The 19,489-nt window shown below is 50.5% G+C and overlaps 4 protein-coding genes across 4 annotated transcripts; 1 reads left to right on the top strand and 3 right to left on the bottom strand.

Annotated features, from left to right (window-relative positions):
* Positions 1 to 55: 55 nt before the first annotated feature.
* BO85DRAFT_450041 (uncharacterized protein) lies at positions 56 to 1,121 on the top strand (the record flags this gene model as incomplete). Its single annotated transcript, XM_025660289.1, has 1 exon — positions 56 to 1,121. A coding segment is annotated over one exon (870 nt), but the record flags the coding sequence as incomplete, so codon positions are not given.
* Positions 1,042 to 3,819, bottom strand: BO85DRAFT_488797 (uncharacterized protein; the record flags this gene model as incomplete). Its single annotated transcript, XM_025663559.1, has 3 exons — positions 1,042 to 1,790; positions 1,844 to 3,614; positions 3,688 to 3,819. 3 exons carry the CDS (start codon positions 3,817 to 3,819, stop codon positions 1,042 to 1,044), a joined length of 2,652 nt encoding a protein of 883 aa, XP_025515236.1.
* Positions 3,820 to 4,369: 550 nt separating this feature from the next.
* vosA lies at positions 4,370 to 6,824 on the bottom strand. The gene is made up of 10 exons (XM_025656425.1): positions 6,516 to 6,824; positions 6,357 to 6,424; positions 6,183 to 6,252; positions 5,972 to 6,117; positions 5,819 to 5,903; positions 5,686 to 5,732; positions 5,518 to 5,626; positions 5,121 to 5,448; positions 4,884 to 5,006; positions 4,370 to 4,816 (listed from the first exon to the last, which is right to left on the bottom strand). The coding sequence occupies exons 1-10, from the start codon at positions 6,563 to 6,565 to the stop codon at positions 4,538 to 4,540; spliced, it is 1,305 nt and encodes a 434-aa protein (XP_025515235.1). The 5' UTR covers positions 6,566 to 6,824; the 3' UTR covers positions 4,370 to 4,537.
* An 8,222-nt stretch (positions 6,825 to 15,046) lies between these two features.
* Positions 15,047 to 19,018, bottom strand: BO85DRAFT_38069 (putative histone acetyltransferase). Its single transcript, XM_025656394.1, has 4 exons — positions 18,344 to 19,018; positions 18,193 to 18,272; positions 18,066 to 18,113; positions 15,047 to 17,998 (listed from the first exon to the last, which is right to left on the bottom strand). Exons 1-4 carry the CDS (start codon positions 18,832 to 18,834, stop codon positions 15,375 to 15,377), a joined length of 3,243 nt encoding a protein of 1,080 aa, XP_025515234.1. The 5' UTR covers positions 18,835 to 19,018; the 3' UTR covers positions 15,047 to 15,374.
* Between the last annotated feature and the right edge of the window lie 471 nt (positions 19,019 to 19,489).

Raw genomic sequence — 19,489 nt, 5'->3', positions numbered from 1 at the left:
CCCCCCCCCCTACAACCTAATCTGTGATTAATTAATTGTAATTAAAATTGATGGAATCCATATAATAGAATCCCCCTAATCCCGCACCCCCGCAACCCCACCACCTCAATCCAAAACTGGGATACGCTTTCCGCACTCGACATCCCATTCCTCAGCGCCGCATTATGCTACATCCATTCGCACGGACACTTGCCTCCGCGCCTACGGTCAAAGGAAGATTTGAATGATGTGTCGGAGTCCGGAGTGTCAGAGGAGGTTGTATCTCGGATGAGGGAGGTGGTTAGGGAACGGGTTCCTGGGTACTTTCTTGATACTAAGGTCAATTCTACTTCTGAGGATGGGGATGGGGATGGGGATGGTGTCAGGACGATCGTCTTCCTGGAGGGGTTTCTGCTCTTCGCACCCCCCAAGGAGGAAGATCCGGACCATGGGTTGAGGGATGTGCAGGAGAAGATGGATGTGAGGTTGTTTTTGCCGGCGAGGTATGATAATGTTAAGGAGAGGAGGGAGGGGAGGAGTGGGTATGTGACTATTGGGCCGGCGCCGGTACATCAGGGTAGTGAGGGTGAGAGTGGTGATAGTGGTGGGGGTACGGAATTGCCGCAGAGAGGGTCGGTGGAGGTGGATGTGGAGAAGGAGGATGATCGGCCGCCGCAGAATTTCTGGACGGATCCGCCGGGGTATGTTGATGATATTGTGTGGCCTAATTATGTGCAGGATCATGCGTGGTTGTTGTTGCCGGAGAGGGACGAAGGGTCGACGGAGTGGAGGAATGCGGACACGCAGGAGCTGGTCAAGCTGGTGGGACAGGGAGTGAATCTGAGAATGGATGCGGGTGTAACGGTGGCTCCTGGACAGGGAGAGGCGTCTATGACGGACATTCTCGAATGGGCGGTCGAGGAAGTACTCAAACACATTGCGGAAACAGAAGGACAATGAGAACCTGGTTCATCTGTAGTACCTAACTACACAGAGTACCCCCCCCGAAGCCACTCCCTTGTCGTTCATATCAGTACCTATTCCTCTTTTCCATCTTTCCTATTATGCGACAGTCTCGCCGTGAATCTCACTTTCCACTGGGCCCCGCCATCCAAGCCAGTAATCAATCCTATCCCGAAAAGTTAACTCATGTTCAGATTGCGGTGACTCAGGGCTTTGCGGTGCAGCTGGTGCCGACCTCGTAGACTCGTGGCCCACTTTCGTGGTCTCAGCAACCATTGTTACCTCTTCGTTTGCCTCCACAGAAATACTGACTCCTGGCGTTGGATCATCTTTGGAATTGCCTTCCCATGACATATCGGGCTGACCGATGTAGCTTGGCCAATGTACTGTCGTCGGTTGACTCATGTTAAGGCTTTCCGCAGCCAAATCGGCAACAGTGGGTGTTGCCTTAGTTGGCGAAGCCACAGCATCAATGATGGTATTTTTGAGCCAGAACGCTAAAATGGTCCCCAGAATATAGATAGCGCATATGAAGATGAGTCTCATCTTCTGTATCATGTTATCTGATCTTGGAATGCTCTCATTTGTGCAACCATCCAATGGCTGTTTGTCCTCACCAGGTAGGTCCGCGACAACAGCAACGGCACTTTTATCTGCAGGCTTCTTCGAGCCATCAATTCCCGGTTCCTCCATTTCGTAGCCACGAGAACGCTCAATACGTGAGACTGATACAGCCTCCACTTTTTCGAATGTTCGTCGGAGGTGGTGTCTAACACGGTCACTCGGGCTGGTAAACCCCGGATAAATTCGTGGGAGCCAACTGATTGCTTGGTGTTGGGGAAGCCGAACTGTCCAGTTCACACAAAACAGTTAATAATCTGTAGGTAAGCAGAGCCAATACCGACGTTCTCCCTTGCTGGAATATGAATCATCTTTAGACCGCTTTCTTGAGCATCAAGGTTACTGCGGTAAACACTATCTGGACCCCCGTCGACAGAGAGAATGAGACAGCATGTTTCGGCCCAAAAGCAACGGTTGTGCAGTCTGACAGAGCAGACGGCGTGGTATGTTGCCTGCAATTCTGGCGGACTTTCAGCTCTGGCAGAGGCCACTGCATATTCGGCTCTGATCTCCTGGTGCACCGTAAAGTCCTTGACAATTCCGTAAAATGTCCGGTCGCACCTTCGCAACGGGATCACAAGGTCACCCGCATAGCTGAACTCACCCAGGAAGCAATTTTCCACGACCTTATGTCTCTGTAAGTTCGTGGTGCGGAACTCGAGACCATGTTCCTCTGGCATGAGAAAGAGAAGGTACCCAAACTCGCCAGTTACCAACTTAGGTAGGCCTTGGATTACTAAATCATTCCATCCGCTCTGCTTTCTTTGCCACAGGGACACGGATACAGTAACAATGAACTTGTAGTGTCCTGGCTGAAGTTTGGAAGGATTCTTGACTATTAAAGTACCACTGTCAATAGTCAAAACTGGTTCGCAGTGTACATTCGAGCGTGACTCGTCATCGATTTGTGTGGAGGTTCCCTTTTCGTCCGTAGTCTTTTCATGAGAAGGTTGCGGTATGGTGAGCTTTGGAAGTAGTCGAGGCTCTGTAATTTCCTTCGGTTCGCTATCAGCTACCATAAATGCCTCCCTGGGGCTGGAAATGGATAGTGGCGCTTCTTTCACAGCTGGAACGGACAGTGATGAGCCCGCATTTGAACGTTTCCTGGAGGGGCCTTTGCGCACTTTGCCGGATGCTTTTACGGTACCTTCATGTGAAGGCTCAGGTAACCATGTAATTTTATCAATTGAAGAGAAGTCTGCATTGACTTCACCGAAGCTGGACCGCTCCATCACTGGCCGTTCAAGTATACAATCTGGTCCTTCGCCCGTGTCTGGGTGCGCTGGTGATGAGTCGAGAGTAGCACAGGCATCACTGGCCTCGAGCTGCATATCACTTGCTATTCCCTTGACCTCAAAAGCACTGGCTATACCCTTATGGTGCATACTGCTGGAAGAAATATCTTGTGTTATATGGTCACTTTGGGCCCCGCTGGGCGGATCATTGTGCCTTTCCTTCGCAACGGAAACTGGGTGTCTATCGTGGTCTGCCCAGCCCTCAAGTATTTCCCTTTCATGTTCCGGTTTTGCAGGACTGATGTTGGTAATATGATCCTTCCGCGTAGCTTTCCTACTATGATCCTCCGTATCCGAGCCCGGCGGAGAGTCCGTCAGGCCTGCGGCAGCAGCACTTCTTTTCCCCAGATTATGCTGCTTGATAGCATCAATAATCCTAGTATACTCATCGCTAATATCGGATACAGATGACGTATGAGCCGAAGGCTGACCCAGCTGATCGGTTCCTATATGGCAATCAGAGTGATCACCAGCAGTCCCATCAACTGAGGATACTAAATCTCGAGCCGAATTCTCGATATTTGCGCGAACATGTCCCTCAGAAAGCTCTGGACCAGATATTGGAGAATGTGCTGGGTAAGAGTCTGTTGCTGTAGAAGAAAAGGCGAACAAAGGACTGGAAGGGGAGCTCGAGCTTGACCAAGTACCATCACTATACTGGTCAGGCTGAAGCCGAACCAATTGTGTATTGACGATAGAAACTCCGGTAGATCTGACATTCAAGATGGACAGCTGCGTGTTGGGGATGCAATGGGCCTAAGTTCGACGAAGGGGAAATTTCTCGATGAGCAATGGATAAAGAACAGTCATAGGGATGTATTCAGCTCACCACCATAGAGATTCTGCAGTTGACGGGCTCATCTAGGCTGCCGCTCCAGGTACTTCGAATATCCAGGTTGGAGACCTCCAGAGAGGCCTGGGGCGGAGATACTGGACGGAATTCGTCTTCGTAAGAAGCCATGATCAGAAGAGTGATTGGTTTGACGATGCGTTGAGGTAAAAATATCAGAGCAGACTCGGGTGGACGACAACACAACTGCGTGTAAGCAGAATGATTGTAAGAGCAGAATGGGAGCAAGACTGAATGAGTGAATGCTAGCAACTGTGGAGTGAAGAGTGAAGGCGACGATTTAACGAGGGGAAGAAGCCGGTTGATTTGCGCTCCAGTTGGGAAGCTCCCCCAAAAAGGAAGGCAACACCCGGCCTATCCTCAGGCAGCCCAGCCCACCTTTAGTCTGCGAATATAACTTCTGTGCTGGAAGGAATAACTCCAGCTGAATTGTTCTGGGATTAACCATTTTAATAATAACGAGAAGTGGCAGCATAACCATTAAGCTACCCATCTCAAGTCAAATTCTGTCAAGTTAATATGTACATCGAAGTCAACCGTCCAGCCATCATCCCGTCATCACTCGATCCAAAGCCGTAACCATAACATAATAACGGGGAATAGAAATAACAATCAAACACCTGTAGTATGGTTATCCCATTTTGAATCCCCGAGGCGCCATTTATCCCCAGAGCCCGATTCTTGTTCCCAGTAAAAGCAAAACACCCGTCCAACTGTCTATCCAAGGAGGTAAAAAGCAAAGAGAGAGAAAGAACAACCAGAGCAAAATCGACCATCGATCAAGATCACGAGCAACCGAGCCATAGTAGCCTAAGCACTCCGAAACCACTTATCGCGGGGTCCCATTCGCTGAAGCAGGTTGCTCAAAGGACGCCTGGCCAGGCGTAGAACCGTACCTGTCCACTTCATTGGCAGCAATAGGTTGTGAAGGAAGGATCGGCGTCGCTGCTTGAGAAGACTGATCGAAATAGCCTCGTGCCGCTGCACCGTTGGTTCCTTGAGCAAAATTTCGATTCCGTTGTTGCAAAGGAGGAAGGATTGTGGACCCAGTCTGGTATTGCGAACGAGGGTAGCTTTGTGGCATCATTGCTCCCGTCGAGTCCGCTGTCTATCCAGAATAATATACGGTTCTTAGCTTCTCGTCCTTAACGACGGGTGGTAGGCGGAGTCCATACAGGAGTACCAGGCGCGTTGACCATTCCTAAGGACTGCATCGTGGCCTGCTGGCTGGATCGACCGTGTGCCCCAGGGTCTTGCATCTGGGGTACCTGAGTGGAGGACGGAATTCCGTAAGACATCTGCCATATTGTTAGCGTCCTGCTTAAAAAACCCCGGCCCTGGAAACGACGCTTCGTGGGGGCGCTGCCGTTCTCTCAAGCCGGTCTCTTAAACAACGAATCGGGCAGACGAACCGCATAATCTGGAACCGCCGTGTGCCCGGCAGGGTAGCCTTGCATCATAGGAGTTGCGTAGCCGCCTGGCTGATTGTAGATCGCCGTTTGAGGGTACGTATCCATCTGACGCATCCGCCCATCCGTGTCATACATTCCCCGGGTCCCAAGATCTATAGATGACATTCGCGGCCGCTTACTGGGGTGTGTCTGCTGTCCATAGTACCCGTAATCCCGACTCGTCGTCGGGTAAGCGCTGAACGCGTTGCTTGGCATTTGGATCGAAGAACGATCCGGCGAGCGCGGAATCGGCTGCGGATACTCCTCTGGCCGGGGGACAGGTCGTTTGCTGTCTCACTGGTCAATCATACAAAACCACTTCTCGCAGGTTTCCCAGCCACTGGGCTACTTCACTCACATCAGTGTTCGTGGCTCCTTTCTAATTCTCAACTTCACACCTTGGTCCGCGAAAGATCTGGACAAGAACGTCGACTCTGCCATGCCCGGAAAACTTTTCGGCGGGTACACTGTACGGGGTCAGGAGCTGTATTCTCATGAACAGGGGTTCGCGGGGAAGTGAACGAACCGGTAAATCTATCTGTGATGATTGACTTCAAATGGGTTACGACGTCCCTTCAACCGCCGCAAAATCAGCATGCGCTTCACACAGGCTGTGGAAAGCTTGTTGGGAGCTACCGCGAAGCCAAAAGGAAACCTACTTTCGCATTTCGAAGAGAGTGAACTTGAGCCGAAAATCTCCCTCGATCTTTACTGACAAGTCCCCCCAAACGAAGAATCCGCCATCTGATCCAGATCCAGTCAGTAAGCCGATTTAAGGCCTGTTTTCAGGCTCCCTCGAGGACCCAGCTTACCAGTATTATCCACATCTTTCAACCTGTGGAGAGACGAAACCAGTGTGCCGGTCAGAGCGGTGGACGGGGCCACGGGAACCGGATTGTCCTCTGACGCGTCATACAAGCTGCAGCACATAAAATAATAAGGGCTCTGCAAGTAATGCCTATCGAGGTTTGTCAGTGGGCTGAGTTCACCAACACAACACAAATCTCAAGCGCGAACACCTACTGCGCGAGATAGGTCCCCTCCTCTCTCACTCGAATCTGCACAATCGGCGGTGGATCTACTGGCTTGCGCTCTGCAGCGGGAAAACAGTTCCCAAGTCAACTTCTGCTCGTCCGCTGGGGGCTGCTTTTCAAGAGAAGGATGGAAGAGACTGGCAAAGCGGGCGATTCCACATACCTTTCTCCTTCCCACCCGCCACGCGCGCCCGGTTGGGCTGCTGGCGAACGATCAGGTCAAAGTCGGAGCTGGTAATCATAGTCAGTTGAATGCCCTGGGTAGCTGAGTAAGAGTTGGGAAGTTATTTTAACGAGGTCCAGCAAACTGGGGAGGACAAACCTCTGAGAATCGCGGGCAAGGGAAGCGTCCGGAAACGTCGACGCACTCATCAAGGCGAGCTCTCAAGGATCGAACCTAAGCAAATACGGGAGCCAAAGGATCCAAATCGGATAACCGCAAGAACGGACAGCTGTGAACCACGTCTGAACAACAGAAGGTGGCCAGGGGAAAAGTGAGATATGATGAAGAAACAAAGAATGAACCGATGGATTAACAGCAGGGAAGAAGAGTTCGGGTCTCTGGAACCTAGCAGCCAGCGACTTGTGGTTCGACGAAGCACTAGAAGAGAGAATGATACACGGTGGGGGTGAAAGAGGGGAGTTGGGGTTGGTTAAAGATGGGACACGACGGTATGATTGACTAGTTAGTCAGTCCGTAGCAGCTGGAGCTGGACCTTCGACCCAACTTCCGGAGTGGAGAATCCGTAGGAAAACACCGTCTGGGCTGCCACTTGCGTCGGGACGCTGGGAAAGATGGCCGAAATTGCAGTAGCACCGTCAAGTAGTTTTCAAGCTGCAATGAGGCGAATGCGGTACGAAAACGGCGCCGAGAAGGAAGAAAAAGATGGATGGTGTCGTCAGAATGCAAGCGGCAAGAGCCAGCCGAGCACGGTTCCAGACAAACCTTAACCAGCCAATTCGACCCAAGTGGATTGCTAAGTAAGTTGCTTTGCTTCCTTTTCCACTTCTTCTTCACTTTTGACTGGACTGCCTTTTTCTTTTGACTCTTATAGGGGAAGAGAGCTTCTTGAGTTTGCGGCTGCTGCTGTTGTTGCTTGCTGTTGCTGCGGCTCCGATTCGAGAAATAATGTAGTAGTAGAAGTAGTAGTAGAAGGGTGTTCGTCACTATTCTTTATTTTCCTCTTTTGCTTTTTTTTCCCCTTCCCTTCTCACTCTTTTTTTTCTCCGATTAAACTCTTTTGGTTTTCTCTTTTTTTCCTTCCTTTTTTTTTTTTCTCCCCTCTCTTTATGTGTTGTTGGGTCTTGTTCTTCTTCGCTTGTTTTTGCTTGTTATTCAAGGATTCGCTTTTTCTTTAAAAAATTTTTCCTTTTTGTTCTTTCGAGGCCTTTTTCAGTAATGTATTTTTTTTACCCTTGGAGGGATATTCTTCACGTGAGGATGAAACGTCGTGGGTGCCTGGCCAATCTAGTTCTTTTGGCTCCTTCACCTGAAGAAAATTCCGGGAATCCAAATGGTGCTGTGCTGCGACCGTGGTGTCTGTCTGGGTCATTCAATGGACGCCCGGGTCTAGACGTCACAGATCGCGCGGCCGAGTAGAGAAGAAAAAAAAAATATTAAGGGAAAAAATCACAGACCAACTCGAGCGGAAAACAAAATAATTTTCGCGCCCCTCCTTCGAAACAAAATTTGCCCAAAAGTCAAATGAATAATAATAGTAGCAGCAGGCAAGCAAATAGTAGTTTGAAGCGAGCGAGCACTAGGTGTGGCGGGATTGAACACCGCCCAGCGATCAGACGGTAGCTGAACGATGGGTCAACAAAAGTCGCCTCTGACAGGTCTCTGACGCACAAAAATCCACGAAAATATATGCGTGGTGCCCGAGGGTGTGTCAGAATTAGGAAGTCTAGGGTAAAAATTTACTGGAAATCAAGAGGACAGCCAGCTGAAGGGTGAACCAGACAAATGGCCTAGTGGAGCTGTACCGGAAATCGCAGAGCAACGCCGGCCACTGTTCGGCCGTCGAATGGTATCGTTCCCAGTCACTTCAACCACGGTTGGGCTTGCGGGCTAGGGTGTTGTATCAGCCTTGACGATCCGACAGGAACCGCAGCGACATGGAGATGATGCGCACATTGGCAAGTCCCGAGAAGGAAAAATGCGAGGGAGGGGAAATGACAAAAAGTTCGCATCCAAACTGCGGCCACCTGCGCAAGACTCAAAGTCTACCTCCCTCCTTTCTAGGCTGGATCGCCTGAGAACCAACAACAGACCACTGGTTCGAGTTAGGCACGAAATCCACCGCGTTTGCGGCAAGCCACTACCCCCTTCCCCGAGCAATTCCCCAACCCACACGCGCAACGGCGTGGTCTCGTGCGCGTGGAGATGGAGCCGGCTATGCAAGTGATCAGACCCGTATCTAGGCGCCACGCAGGGTCTCCAGCTCTTGATTTGGCGCCAGTGAAGTTGTTTGATGCTGGTCGGTGCGCGCGTCTAAAGTCTCCAGTCAGACTCGTACTGTATCGTCGTTCCTTCAGCACTCGACTGAGGAAGAAGCCAGTTATCTCTGCGCTGGTTTGAGAAGAGCGACGCTCATCCGTAGATAGATAGGCCCCTTAGTCCGTCACCCTTTTCCAGTTGCTGGCTCCTACTTATCCGCCTATCAAAGTTTCTCTGCGTTTCGGCCGAGGAGTCAGCATCACAAGCAGTAAACATCACCCCTCTTCATCACCTCACTCCCGTTCACACCACCACCACCGCTACCATGATCAATAACGACACAGCATCACAAGGACACGACGAACCATTGACTGACCTCTTATGTCATCCACTTAAGAACCGTGTTTCTAGACAAAGGAAAGATCCAAGGTCGAGAAGACGGCAGGAGGGGTTCAGGGTCCCAAGGCCCACTCAATATCCTTTGAGCCCTTTGTTGGACTTCGAGCTGATCCGTCAATCAAAATTAACTTTGTTCAAGCAATTATACTGAGGCTTTTGGAGGCTGCCTACCTATTCTGTACCCGCTCTTTAGTCGCGTGTTCTTGCTTGGGTTTGTTCGGAGAGGGCGCACAGGCTTGTCTATTGAACCGCAAAGATGATGAAGAGAGGGGTATGAAAGGAAGAGAGTTGGGGCGGTAGTTTCAAGGCAAAGCGGTTTGGTGGCCGAGAAGAACGGCGACGAGGAGTTGCTGCTTTTGCTGCTGCTGCCAACCCCGGTCTGTGTCACGAGGGCCCATCCCCTGTCTGTTCGTTCTTCCCCTCGACAGCAAAGGCTGCAGCCAATTCCCAAATTCCAAATCCCTTTGCTCGGGGATTTATTCTCTTCGACCTTCGGTTGTTTCACTCTGGACTGACTTTTGTACGACACCGGGATTGACCACCCCTTATCTTGATATCTTTCACCCCGCGATGGTCACAATATGGGGATGCCCTCAGCGACGACCACGCAAGTGAAAGGAAGCCTGACGATCGTGGACAACCACCACCACTCTGATCGGAAACCGGAAAAAAAAGAAAAGAAGGAATATGAAAGAGAGAGAGACAGAGAAATAAATATGAAATCGATCACAATGAGAATAGTCAAACCAAAGGTGGTGGGAGTGGGCCTCTTTTCAACGTGCAGGCGTGGGGAAAAAAGGTCGGGCTCGAAAGTCAACCTTTTAGCTTCTGCTGCTGCTTCTGCTGCTGCAGCATTCCTGGGACCTAGCCCGAGAGATGCATCACATTGCCTGGAATTTGACACGCAGGTCGCAGAGCTTGCGTCCCGCCCATACATTCATACTGTTGTGCTGGAAGGTTGATTCGATCTCGGGGAACGGGGCGCTCACCCCTCAGCAGAGCCGGGCCGCCAGAGATCGGATCACTGGGCTGATGCGGCGTTGAGAAAGTAAGCATGCATGAGTCGTTTCTGAAAATGAGGGATCGTCGAGAGCAATTCTTCCCTCTCACTTGCCTAAGCGAGATTCAGCAATGAAGAGCTAACCTTACTTTAATAGTGTTGACCATCTGGTTGGACTACGCAGCTCCTCCATGCATAATCTGAGGGTCCCTGGTTCACGCTGTGTAAAAGCGCGGCTGAGAATTACGCTTCCTTGTTTCCTCCGTACAGCGCCTGTTCCCCCTTGGATTTTCCATCTGATTTTTGGCCCTTTTTCTTTTTTTTTTTTTCCTCTTTCCCGACTTTCCGTTTGCCCTTCCCCTTATACCCTTTCTATTTTCGGGAGTTCCTGGGGGAACCTCTCACCATTCCCCTCAGATGCGTTGCATTGCGTACGGATCCTGGATCTTATTAGGTGGTAGTGGCAGCTGCATCTAGCCGCATCAACTGCGAAGCTACTGGATCCAGGAGCCCGCAATCGCGATTCTCGCCATTCGCCAAGTGTCAAGCACAACTGGACGATCGAATTTGCCAAAGAGACTGTATTTCTTCGTTCAGCGCAGCGACGCGCCCAACTATCATCGCTAAGAGATTGGCATCACCTCAGAGAGAAGTCCGGGGTTCATCAAGAAACTTATCACGTAAAAAGGATCAGCAGAAAGCATGCGTCCGATGATTGGCAATCCCTATGCAAGGGTGGCATAGACCAATGCCTAAGTTTGTAAGGATATGGATGGGCAGACGTCCAGGATAGCGGAGCTTTGGACATGGTACCTGCAAGTCAGGAACGAAATCCATCCCCGACAGGAAAAAAAGATACCAGCGGAAGAAGGTTGATAAGGATTTTGAACGATTGATGCGACTTATTTTGTCCGCCGCACGGCTCAATCAAGCCATCCGGTGGACGACGGAGGTAAGCAGAAATGGGAGGGGAAAGAAGAGAGGGGTGAGAAAAGAAAAAGAAAAGAAAAGAAAAAAACAAGTACGGAGTATAATGGGGCAGCAAAATGGGGAGTAAAACCAAGGAAGACCAGCTCTAGTCCATTCATCACTTTGTGGATGGGTACGGAGCACACACTTACACTCACACAAACACACACTGGGCCTGATCGACGCCATAGACAGAGAGACCTGTCAGCAAGTCTCCGGATGCGATGCTACCATGGGGCCTTTGAGTCAAGGAAATTTCCTACACCACAGGTGTACCGATAATGCCACGTTTTGATGGCATGGTGTACGAGGTTACCGAGTCATGACAACAAAACAATGAAGCTTTGGGATGGACATTGTCCTTGCTTGATGGATGCTGAATGGGCGAATAGACACAGACGCACACAGACACACAGATACAAACACACACACCGAACAGGCAGTGGAAAGCCCACTGTGGGTTCTTAGTTTGAAGGAATAAAATCCCTACCGCCATGACCCATTAAGGGAGGTGAAAATTACCACAAAAAGACAGCAGCGAAAGGGATCAGGAGAGTAAAAAAATTACTGATAAAAAATCAGGGTGGGTAAAGAATCGCAAAACGATTCGAAAAGAGAGTTAAGAGAAAAAAAAGAAAACGAAAAAAAGAGAGCCAAAATCACCAACACTAGGGAACTAATTTTTTTTTTCGCACTTTTTCCCCCCTCCTTTTCTTGTCTCTCGACAATCGAACAGTTGACCCTCTCTCCCCTTTCGACCATTTACATATCCGGTGGGGACACCGACCAAATGCACGATGAAGTGTTCGGCGGACCCAAGCGGTTGCCTTTCTGTCCAGACTCCAGCTAGCACGGGGAGCGAAACCTTTCCTGGTTATTGTTGACAGCGGTCCGCCGAACATCCCCAGTCTGAACCAGACTTTCATCAACGCTTAGACTACGCTACAGTTATGCTTATTCGGGGTCTGGGGGCGGTTCCGAATTTCAAGAAGATCTGACCCAGGGTATGTTCCTTGGAGGCTAGAACTTCCTGGGTTCGCTCCTCGCCGGTTCTTCAGGAGCTCCAGGGGGCAGCCGAGGCCCGCCCGTCCCTGTTTTTGATTGATGAATTAAGTACTACTCCGTACTGGAACAAGAATTTTTGATCGTGGTTCGACCGGGGTTCAGACCACAGAATAGTCCTTTGTCCATTGCATCGTCCGCACCGGAAGGTGCACAAAAGAAAATTTAATCCTTCGCTAATCGCGAGTAATAATTATCGACGCCTCAGCTGGTCCGACTAAGGAGAGCCCGGACAGGGATTCGGGCCTATCGAAGACCCCGAAAAGACCCCGGGAAGCCTTTATCGAAGCGATCAGAAAGCATCAGAAGGAAAGGCCGGGTGATTTGTAAAAAGAAGGCTCGATGATAGCACGAAGTACGGCGACGGGAAGGAGGGGATGGTCCGGAGAGAAAAATTCCTGACTAACTGACAGATCATCTTCAGAATCCGAGAGGTCAGACAGGCTAAGACGTCTCTCATCCGCTAATTGATTCGATGACGGGCTCGCCATTATTATAGATTGATTGACTTATCGTTGCTCCAGGATCAGATATGGTAACCCCATTGCCCTTCTTTCGGCCGGAGCAATAGAGTCGATATCCTTCTGCTTCCTCCTGAAAGGGATGAAAATAGCCCCAGAGCAATCCATATCACCATTCACCGCCAACCCAGCCCAAATCGAACGTCATCACGCATCGCAGACACAAACCCTCCACACAATAGCTATTGTCATGAATGGGGCATGTGAAATTCCAAATTCTCCATCAGACATGCAGTCAAGATCGCAGGATGCAAAACAGCACCTCCACCGCACCACACGGGGGAGGGGGCTTGTACCTAGCAGACACTATCACCATCATGGATGCAGCCCAGACGTACTGTACATGCCAGCCGCATCGCCACATCAGCACAGGACTAAGTACGATGTGCAGGAAGACCGGAGCTGCTCGGCACATGAGCCACACCTCGGTTCATTCTGGCTGGGGACTGATAAAAGTCCTATCCGTCGAGTTGCTTCGTGGTCCCACTCAGCAACGCGATGACCTGTAACCTCCTACCAATTGATCAGGAGAGAAACGAACGGGCTCGACTCTACAGTCACGGTTCTAGATTTTCTCCAACTGCAACTCGTCTTAATGAAACCGTCCATTGCGCCCCTCGCAGCGCTGTGAGTACCGTGTACTCCGGCCTGGTAAGTAGATCAATAAACCACTATCCCCAAACGGGATTTCCTCTTCGGAAAAGGATTCCAAAGTCCGATCTCAAAGCCACATTCCTTCTTGCTGTTGGTATATCGCCACCGCCCGAGAGGGTCGTTTGTAGAGAGTCAATCTCGCCAAGTTTCAAGCCTTCAGCCACCGGGAAGAGGAATTTTTTCTTTTATTCAGACGGAGACGAGTATTCCGTATACTGGGCACTTTTACAGGATGATAGATACTCCGTAGTAGAAGGGCAGTTCTAAATACTAGGTAGCTACCTAGGCAAGGGCTATACATACCCCTCCTGAGCCAAAAAAGAAAGAAAACAACAAAGAAACGCATGCAGGGAAGGTACTCCCCTCACCAGGGAAAATAAAATAATTAAATAAAATAGTATAATAGTTATAATAATAAAAAAATACACTCGAAAAAAAGTCAAGAACCAATACTCCCTATCTAGAAAAGTAAATGCAAAGTAAACTTTCCACTGCACCGACTCCTCCTAAGATACTGTAAGTTAAGTAAGTACCTCTGGATGAATTCCTGGAAACCGACTCTCACGCAACCTTTCAGTACCCACTCTTTTTCTCCTCCTCCCTCATCCTCTCCAAATCCAACCTGCAAGTTTGTCTGCAAGAACCACCTGGCCAAACTCTAAGTTGCCTTGCAACTTTCTCCTACCTTTCTCTTTTTTTTATTTTATTCAATTTATACTACATAATAAGATATTTTCTTTTTCTTGCCTTTTTTTTTTTGTATACTTACCCTCTCGGTCTATCTCCGAATAAGAATAAAAATAAAAAAAAATAAAAACGGTTTCTCATTCTCATTGGAGGAATTAGTCTTGCTTGATTTGGTACTTCTACTTTTCTACTATTACCACCTCACTACTTCTACTTATCTGTGTACACCTTCTGTACTTTTCCCTCTTCTACCCTATCTAAGTATAGTATGGAGTACTACCATCCAACCGCTTGCAATATCCTAAGTAGCGTAGTATTTGGTACGTAGTTACTGTAAGTGCATTTGCTTACGGCATACGGCAAGGTAGTAAGTAAGTAGGAATATCCACCTACCGAAAGCGGAACAGGCCCCCCATTCGGGCAAATCGCTGTTTCAGCCACATTCCGGGGCAAACAACACTACGTACTAATTCCGATGGCGGTGTGTGTGTGTGTGGCGCTGCAAGCAAATTATTTTGCTTACTTAGTTATGTAGTATCTATTTAGTAAGAATGTGGCTAATTACGTTAGTTAGAGATTGAGTTTTCTGAAGGAATCGGAGGGATCGGGATCGGATCTCGCATTCTTTTCTAAATTCTCGGGGGGGTTTTCTTTCTTGCCTTGCTGGGTATGTACGTTGGGAGGGAAAGAATATTTTTTGTTGGGTTGTATGGTTTATTTTTCTTATCTATTGATTCTTGTGGTAGTACTCCGTAGTAATGGTAGATTGGAGGTTTATGTTGTGGTTAATTGAAAGTAATGTTATTCGGTTTGGATGGATTTGTCATGTCTACTTGAGAGCTTAGTGTTTTGTAAATTGCAGGTAAATAGGTAGATAGGTAGGTAGCGACAATCATGATTTGGTCTGAGATCGAATCTCATCCTCGGTGGGAGAAAAGCTACGTTACAAAAGTAGGGCTGAATGAGAAACGCACAAAATGAAGCAATAGGCAAGGACGTCCAAATTTAATGAAATCAAACTCTCACATGAAATGGAGCAGTAATGGGCGAATGGTAATGTAGAAAGGGAGGGGGAGAAATGGAAGGTCTCACAGGATCCTAAACAAACAGCCCTGGAAACCGATGGTGTAGTAGGCAATGTACTGAAGTGTGCATCGAAGGAAGAGACGAACCCAAAAACTCCGGATGACCCCGTCACTCCTTGCTTAGTACAATGTGCAGAGAGAACAAATAGACGTGTAGAGGCAGAAAGAGACAAAGCCAAGTAGGTGAAGTCATGAAGTGTATCCCCGTAAGCAAAGTCAAAGCCAGACCTGAGAGTCAAGAAACAAAAACACCCCACGCCCAACAATAGTAACTCGCAAAGAACGCCCCGGGAAATGCCTCGTGAATAGTAAAATCTTTTGGGAATGCGTTCGAAACCTCCAGACCCTGGACAATGTCACAGGTTCAGGTCTCCATCACAGCGTCTCCGTCCGCGTCGGTACCGTTGCGCTCGGCTTTGTCTGCAACGCCGTTCTCGTGCGCCGATAGAGCGGTGTCCTCAGCAGGCACCATAAGCTCAAGCTTCTCCACGTAGGACTTGCGGCTAACCGACTTGGTGAGTTTGGGCTTCCCCTCCACACCCTTGCCTTTGGAAGGGGTTACAGGTTCGACATTAGGCGTCTCGGCCGCTTCATTCTCCGGATCCGTAGTGCCATTGGACGTGGGCAGCTCGTCCTCACCGACAGCTGGGTTGGCGCTCAATTCGGGTTCAGTGGATACATGGGTCTGAGACGTCGTATCTGGCCCATCTGCCGGTGTATTCTCCATATCATCATACGGCTCGTTCTCAATGCCATCCGGCTCTGCGCTCGTAGAATCCACCGCAGGGGAGTCAATCAGTTTCGCGCTACGGCCGCGCCGAACACTAGCTGGATTTGCGGAAGGAGTCACGGACGTCAAAACGGATGCTCGTCTGGGGGTATTGCGGCCACTGGTTCGAACGGCAACTGGTGTCCCGCCCATCTTGGTGGTCTTGCTGCCGAACGGTCGGCCAGGACGCTTCTTATGGGATGGTGCCTGCACTGGAGGATAGATCTCAAATCTCCAGGCAGGGACGTCTCCAGCGGGATTGGACTCGGCCGGTGTGCTCGAGGTCGCCGACGCAGTATTCGGATGGCGGAAGCCGTTCACATTAGAAAGCATATCAGTAGAAGGAGGTCCAGCTGGCTCGGTCGGAAGCTGTTCGGAGTCGACGTCGCCAGTCCCATTCATGGTCGGAGGACCAGAGCCATCCTCCTTAGACTCGCCCACATCTGTTGGAGACTGACGCTCTTCTTCGTTTCCAGACTCCTTCACATCCTCGCTTTCTTCATCCTCCAGGCCCTCCCGGGGTGCCACGGCGTGTAACGGGGCGCGATCGAATTGGGATTGGTTGCTCCGACCCATGATGTAAGGTGTCCAAACAAGCGCGTCGGGGTTAAGCTGGACATATCCTTTGCTTTCCCAGCTGGCGATGCACTCTTCGAAATATCTGTAGTCAAGCCGCAAGGCATAAGTCTTTGTTACCGGGTCTCTGACAAGCGCCCGCAAGGCTTCCAGACCGGATACAATATCGTCTGCGGTCATACCGGTCCGCTCAGATAGTTCGGTAATACTAAGCGGCGTCCTTTGACTCCGCAACTGGTAAGATAGAATGAGACGCCAGTAATTTCTATAAGAGACTAGGCCCATATCAGATAGTGGCTTCTCCGGGGAACCCGTCTTGCCTTCAATGCGCGTGAGCAAGTACGAGAAGTCGATGAGGAGGTTTCCATAACCTTTCCGTTGGTGAATAGGGAGTGTGAGAATGCAAGAGACATTATTAGCCGAGCTAGGCCGCTTCTCTTTGCTGAAGTAGCCAACAAAATGGCAGCCCAAATCATCGAACTCCGTCATGACATAGAACAGAAACGGCTCAACATCATAGTAGAGTGTTTTTGAACCAAGGAACAACTTGGCGAGCAGGCACAGGTTCTGACAGTAAACAGGGTTCTTCCGTCCGTCAACTTCGAAAATCGATATGGACCCTTCACGGTAAATCTCATCGCCCGGAGGGTGTTTCGCCGGGCATTTGAGCTTGTGGCGCCACGCGACGTAGTCTGAGTTCATGTATTTCAAGCAGAATTCGCAAATGTATAGAATGCGATTGCGACTGTACTCCTCCGGGTATGGTGCCGCGTACCAAGTCTCAATCTCGTAGCCGCCAAAGTTGATGTATTTGATTCTAGAAGGGGGACCGGACACCTTTTGCGACGCATGCTGTACAGTCTCCCCTGTGCTCTCGGCTTCTAGAGCTCGTCTTTGCCACTCTTCCTCCGCTTTTTGGCGGGCCTTTTCGAACCTTTCGCGGTCGAGGTGAGTTGGCAGTGTCTTGGAGGTATCCGCATCCGTCTCGGTCAGGATGCCCCCGTACGGTTTGCCCTTCAGCTCATCGGTCTCACGGTCGCTGAATGAATAAAAAGGGGTGTAATATGAGGCGGGTGTGATCGGTGCAAAATGAGCCTGAGGCTCGTGAGCGACGGGTGGTGGCTTTGGGGTCCTTCTGCTTCTCATCTGTGACCTGCTGCGAGAATTGAGAATCTTAGACAGCTTAGACTCGTTGAGGCGAAACCCCATCACAAGACGCTCAAACTGCTTCAACACCACGCGACAGTGCTCTTGCTCGTTCCTACGCGTACGTCGCGAACGAGTCCGTACCGGGGACATGCCATCAGCTGTCTCAGCCATCTGTTCGCGAGAGTCCGCACGATCGTAGCGCAACGGCGTCTGGCGTTGCCGTTTGCGAAGCACCGGCGCATGTTCCTCAATCTCGGCAGAAAGAGACATAGTTTTCCTCTTTCGCAGCGACCGAGAGCTATTCAATAGTTCTTCGTTGACAGTGACTGTATTGAAGATTGAATGGAAATCGGAGCCGTCTTCACCCGTATGAGCCGGCAGGAGCTCCTTGCGCATGTTTTTCTGTCTGTTTTTCCGTTGCGGCGCCGCGCCATCTTCCGCACTAGGCTTCAACTTCTCGCGGACGCACGTCGGGCACCTCCAGGGGTTCGCATCTAGACGAGTCAGCACAAGGACACTCTCGGACACTCTAGAGGCAATTTATTTCAAAAAGCAACGTACCTTCTGCATCCCCTAGTGCGTTTTGCTCGCGGGCACACTGCCGATGCGCTGCCGGGTTGCCGAGTCAGTAATGATCGCCCAATATCCGGGGGAATTATAGTTTGGATGGGGCCGCAACCCAACGTACAATGATCGCCGCAAACTGCGCATGTCAAATATTCCTCAAACTCCTCGCTCGGATCATTATCTTCATCTTGCCCACAAAATCTGTCCAACCAGTTAGCCGAGTTTCCATGGGTATATTGTCGAACAATGGCATGGACCAGGTCCCCACTCACATGCAGTTTCCGCGGACCGTGGTCTCCGCCTCCGCATCCTCATGGTCATTGCTTTCACCCTCCCACTCTTCATCCGACTCCTGACTGCTCGATGAAGAACGGTGCGCCTCCTGGTCGCTGTCACTCTGATTTTCGAACGCCGGATCTGCCTCCGCATCAGCGGCCTCCGACGCCGCATCGTCGTCGTCAGCAGACTGGCCATTCTGAGGCACTTTGACTGCGCCAACCGGCTCGGTATCGTTCTGATCTCCGACCAGGCTTATCTCGTTATCCGGCTCCCCTTCTGCATCCTGATCCTCCCCAAGGTCTCCAGTCGCAGTATCGTCCGCAGCCTCTCCGGTGAAAGCGCGGTGCGCGGCGTCCTGAAGCTGCTGATCCATCTGATACAGGTCCGTTTCCTCCTCCCCTTCCGCATCCTGGTCACTGTCCACCATATCGGCCGGGGTCTTCGACCCGGGGTCGTCGTTGGCCAGCGGTACAATAGCCGGCATAGTGTACGTCACGGTGGTCGCCAGGGCTGTCACAATAGTCGCCAGATAATGATTCGGGGATTTGAGATACAAGGCAAGCCCAGGTGTTGAGGCTATTCAGGCTCCCCGCGAAAGTAGACGATCATCTGGTGCCGCGCGTGAAACGGGCATCGGGAAGCATAGAACGAATTGCCAGGGGCGCCACAGCTCTGAAGACCACACACTGTAAACGAAGATCCGCACAAGATAGAAAGCTTCGATCCCCTACAGCAAGCGCATGCTTTCCAAGCAAGGTCAGTGAGGAGTAGGTAGCAACAGCGGGAAGCGGACAATGGCAAGCAACACGTGTAGCGACAGGACGGAAAACGTACCGTGCCCACAAACAGAGCAGACACTCCGGATCAAGCAGAAGTAGACGCGTGTAACAGCCAGGGAAACGCCGTCTCAAGTCCACTTGCGCAATCAACGCAATCGTCGGCGGCCTCTTTGCCCCTTCTCCTGCCCGTGAGGTTGACGGCCGTGCTGACTCAGCCGTCCCGCCTAAACCGCTTTGGGCCAACCTCCAGACCTCGTCGACGAACGGCGGATTCCCGCGGCCACACCAGCTTCACCTTTCCCCTCGCTGCTACTCCAATTGAGCCTTGTGCATTGCTCTTTTCCGGTCTTCTTGACTTCT

This window comes from Aspergillus piperis, assembly GCF_003184755.1.
Source record: "Aspergillus piperis CBS 112811 unplaced genomic scaffold BO85scaffold_10, whole genome shotgun sequence".
Lineage (NCBI taxonomy): Eukaryota > Fungi > Ascomycota > Eurotiomycetes > Eurotiales > Aspergillaceae > Aspergillus > Aspergillus piperis.
Note: the sequence above shows the minus strand (reverse complement) of the source record. Positions and strands in the feature narration are given on the sequence as shown.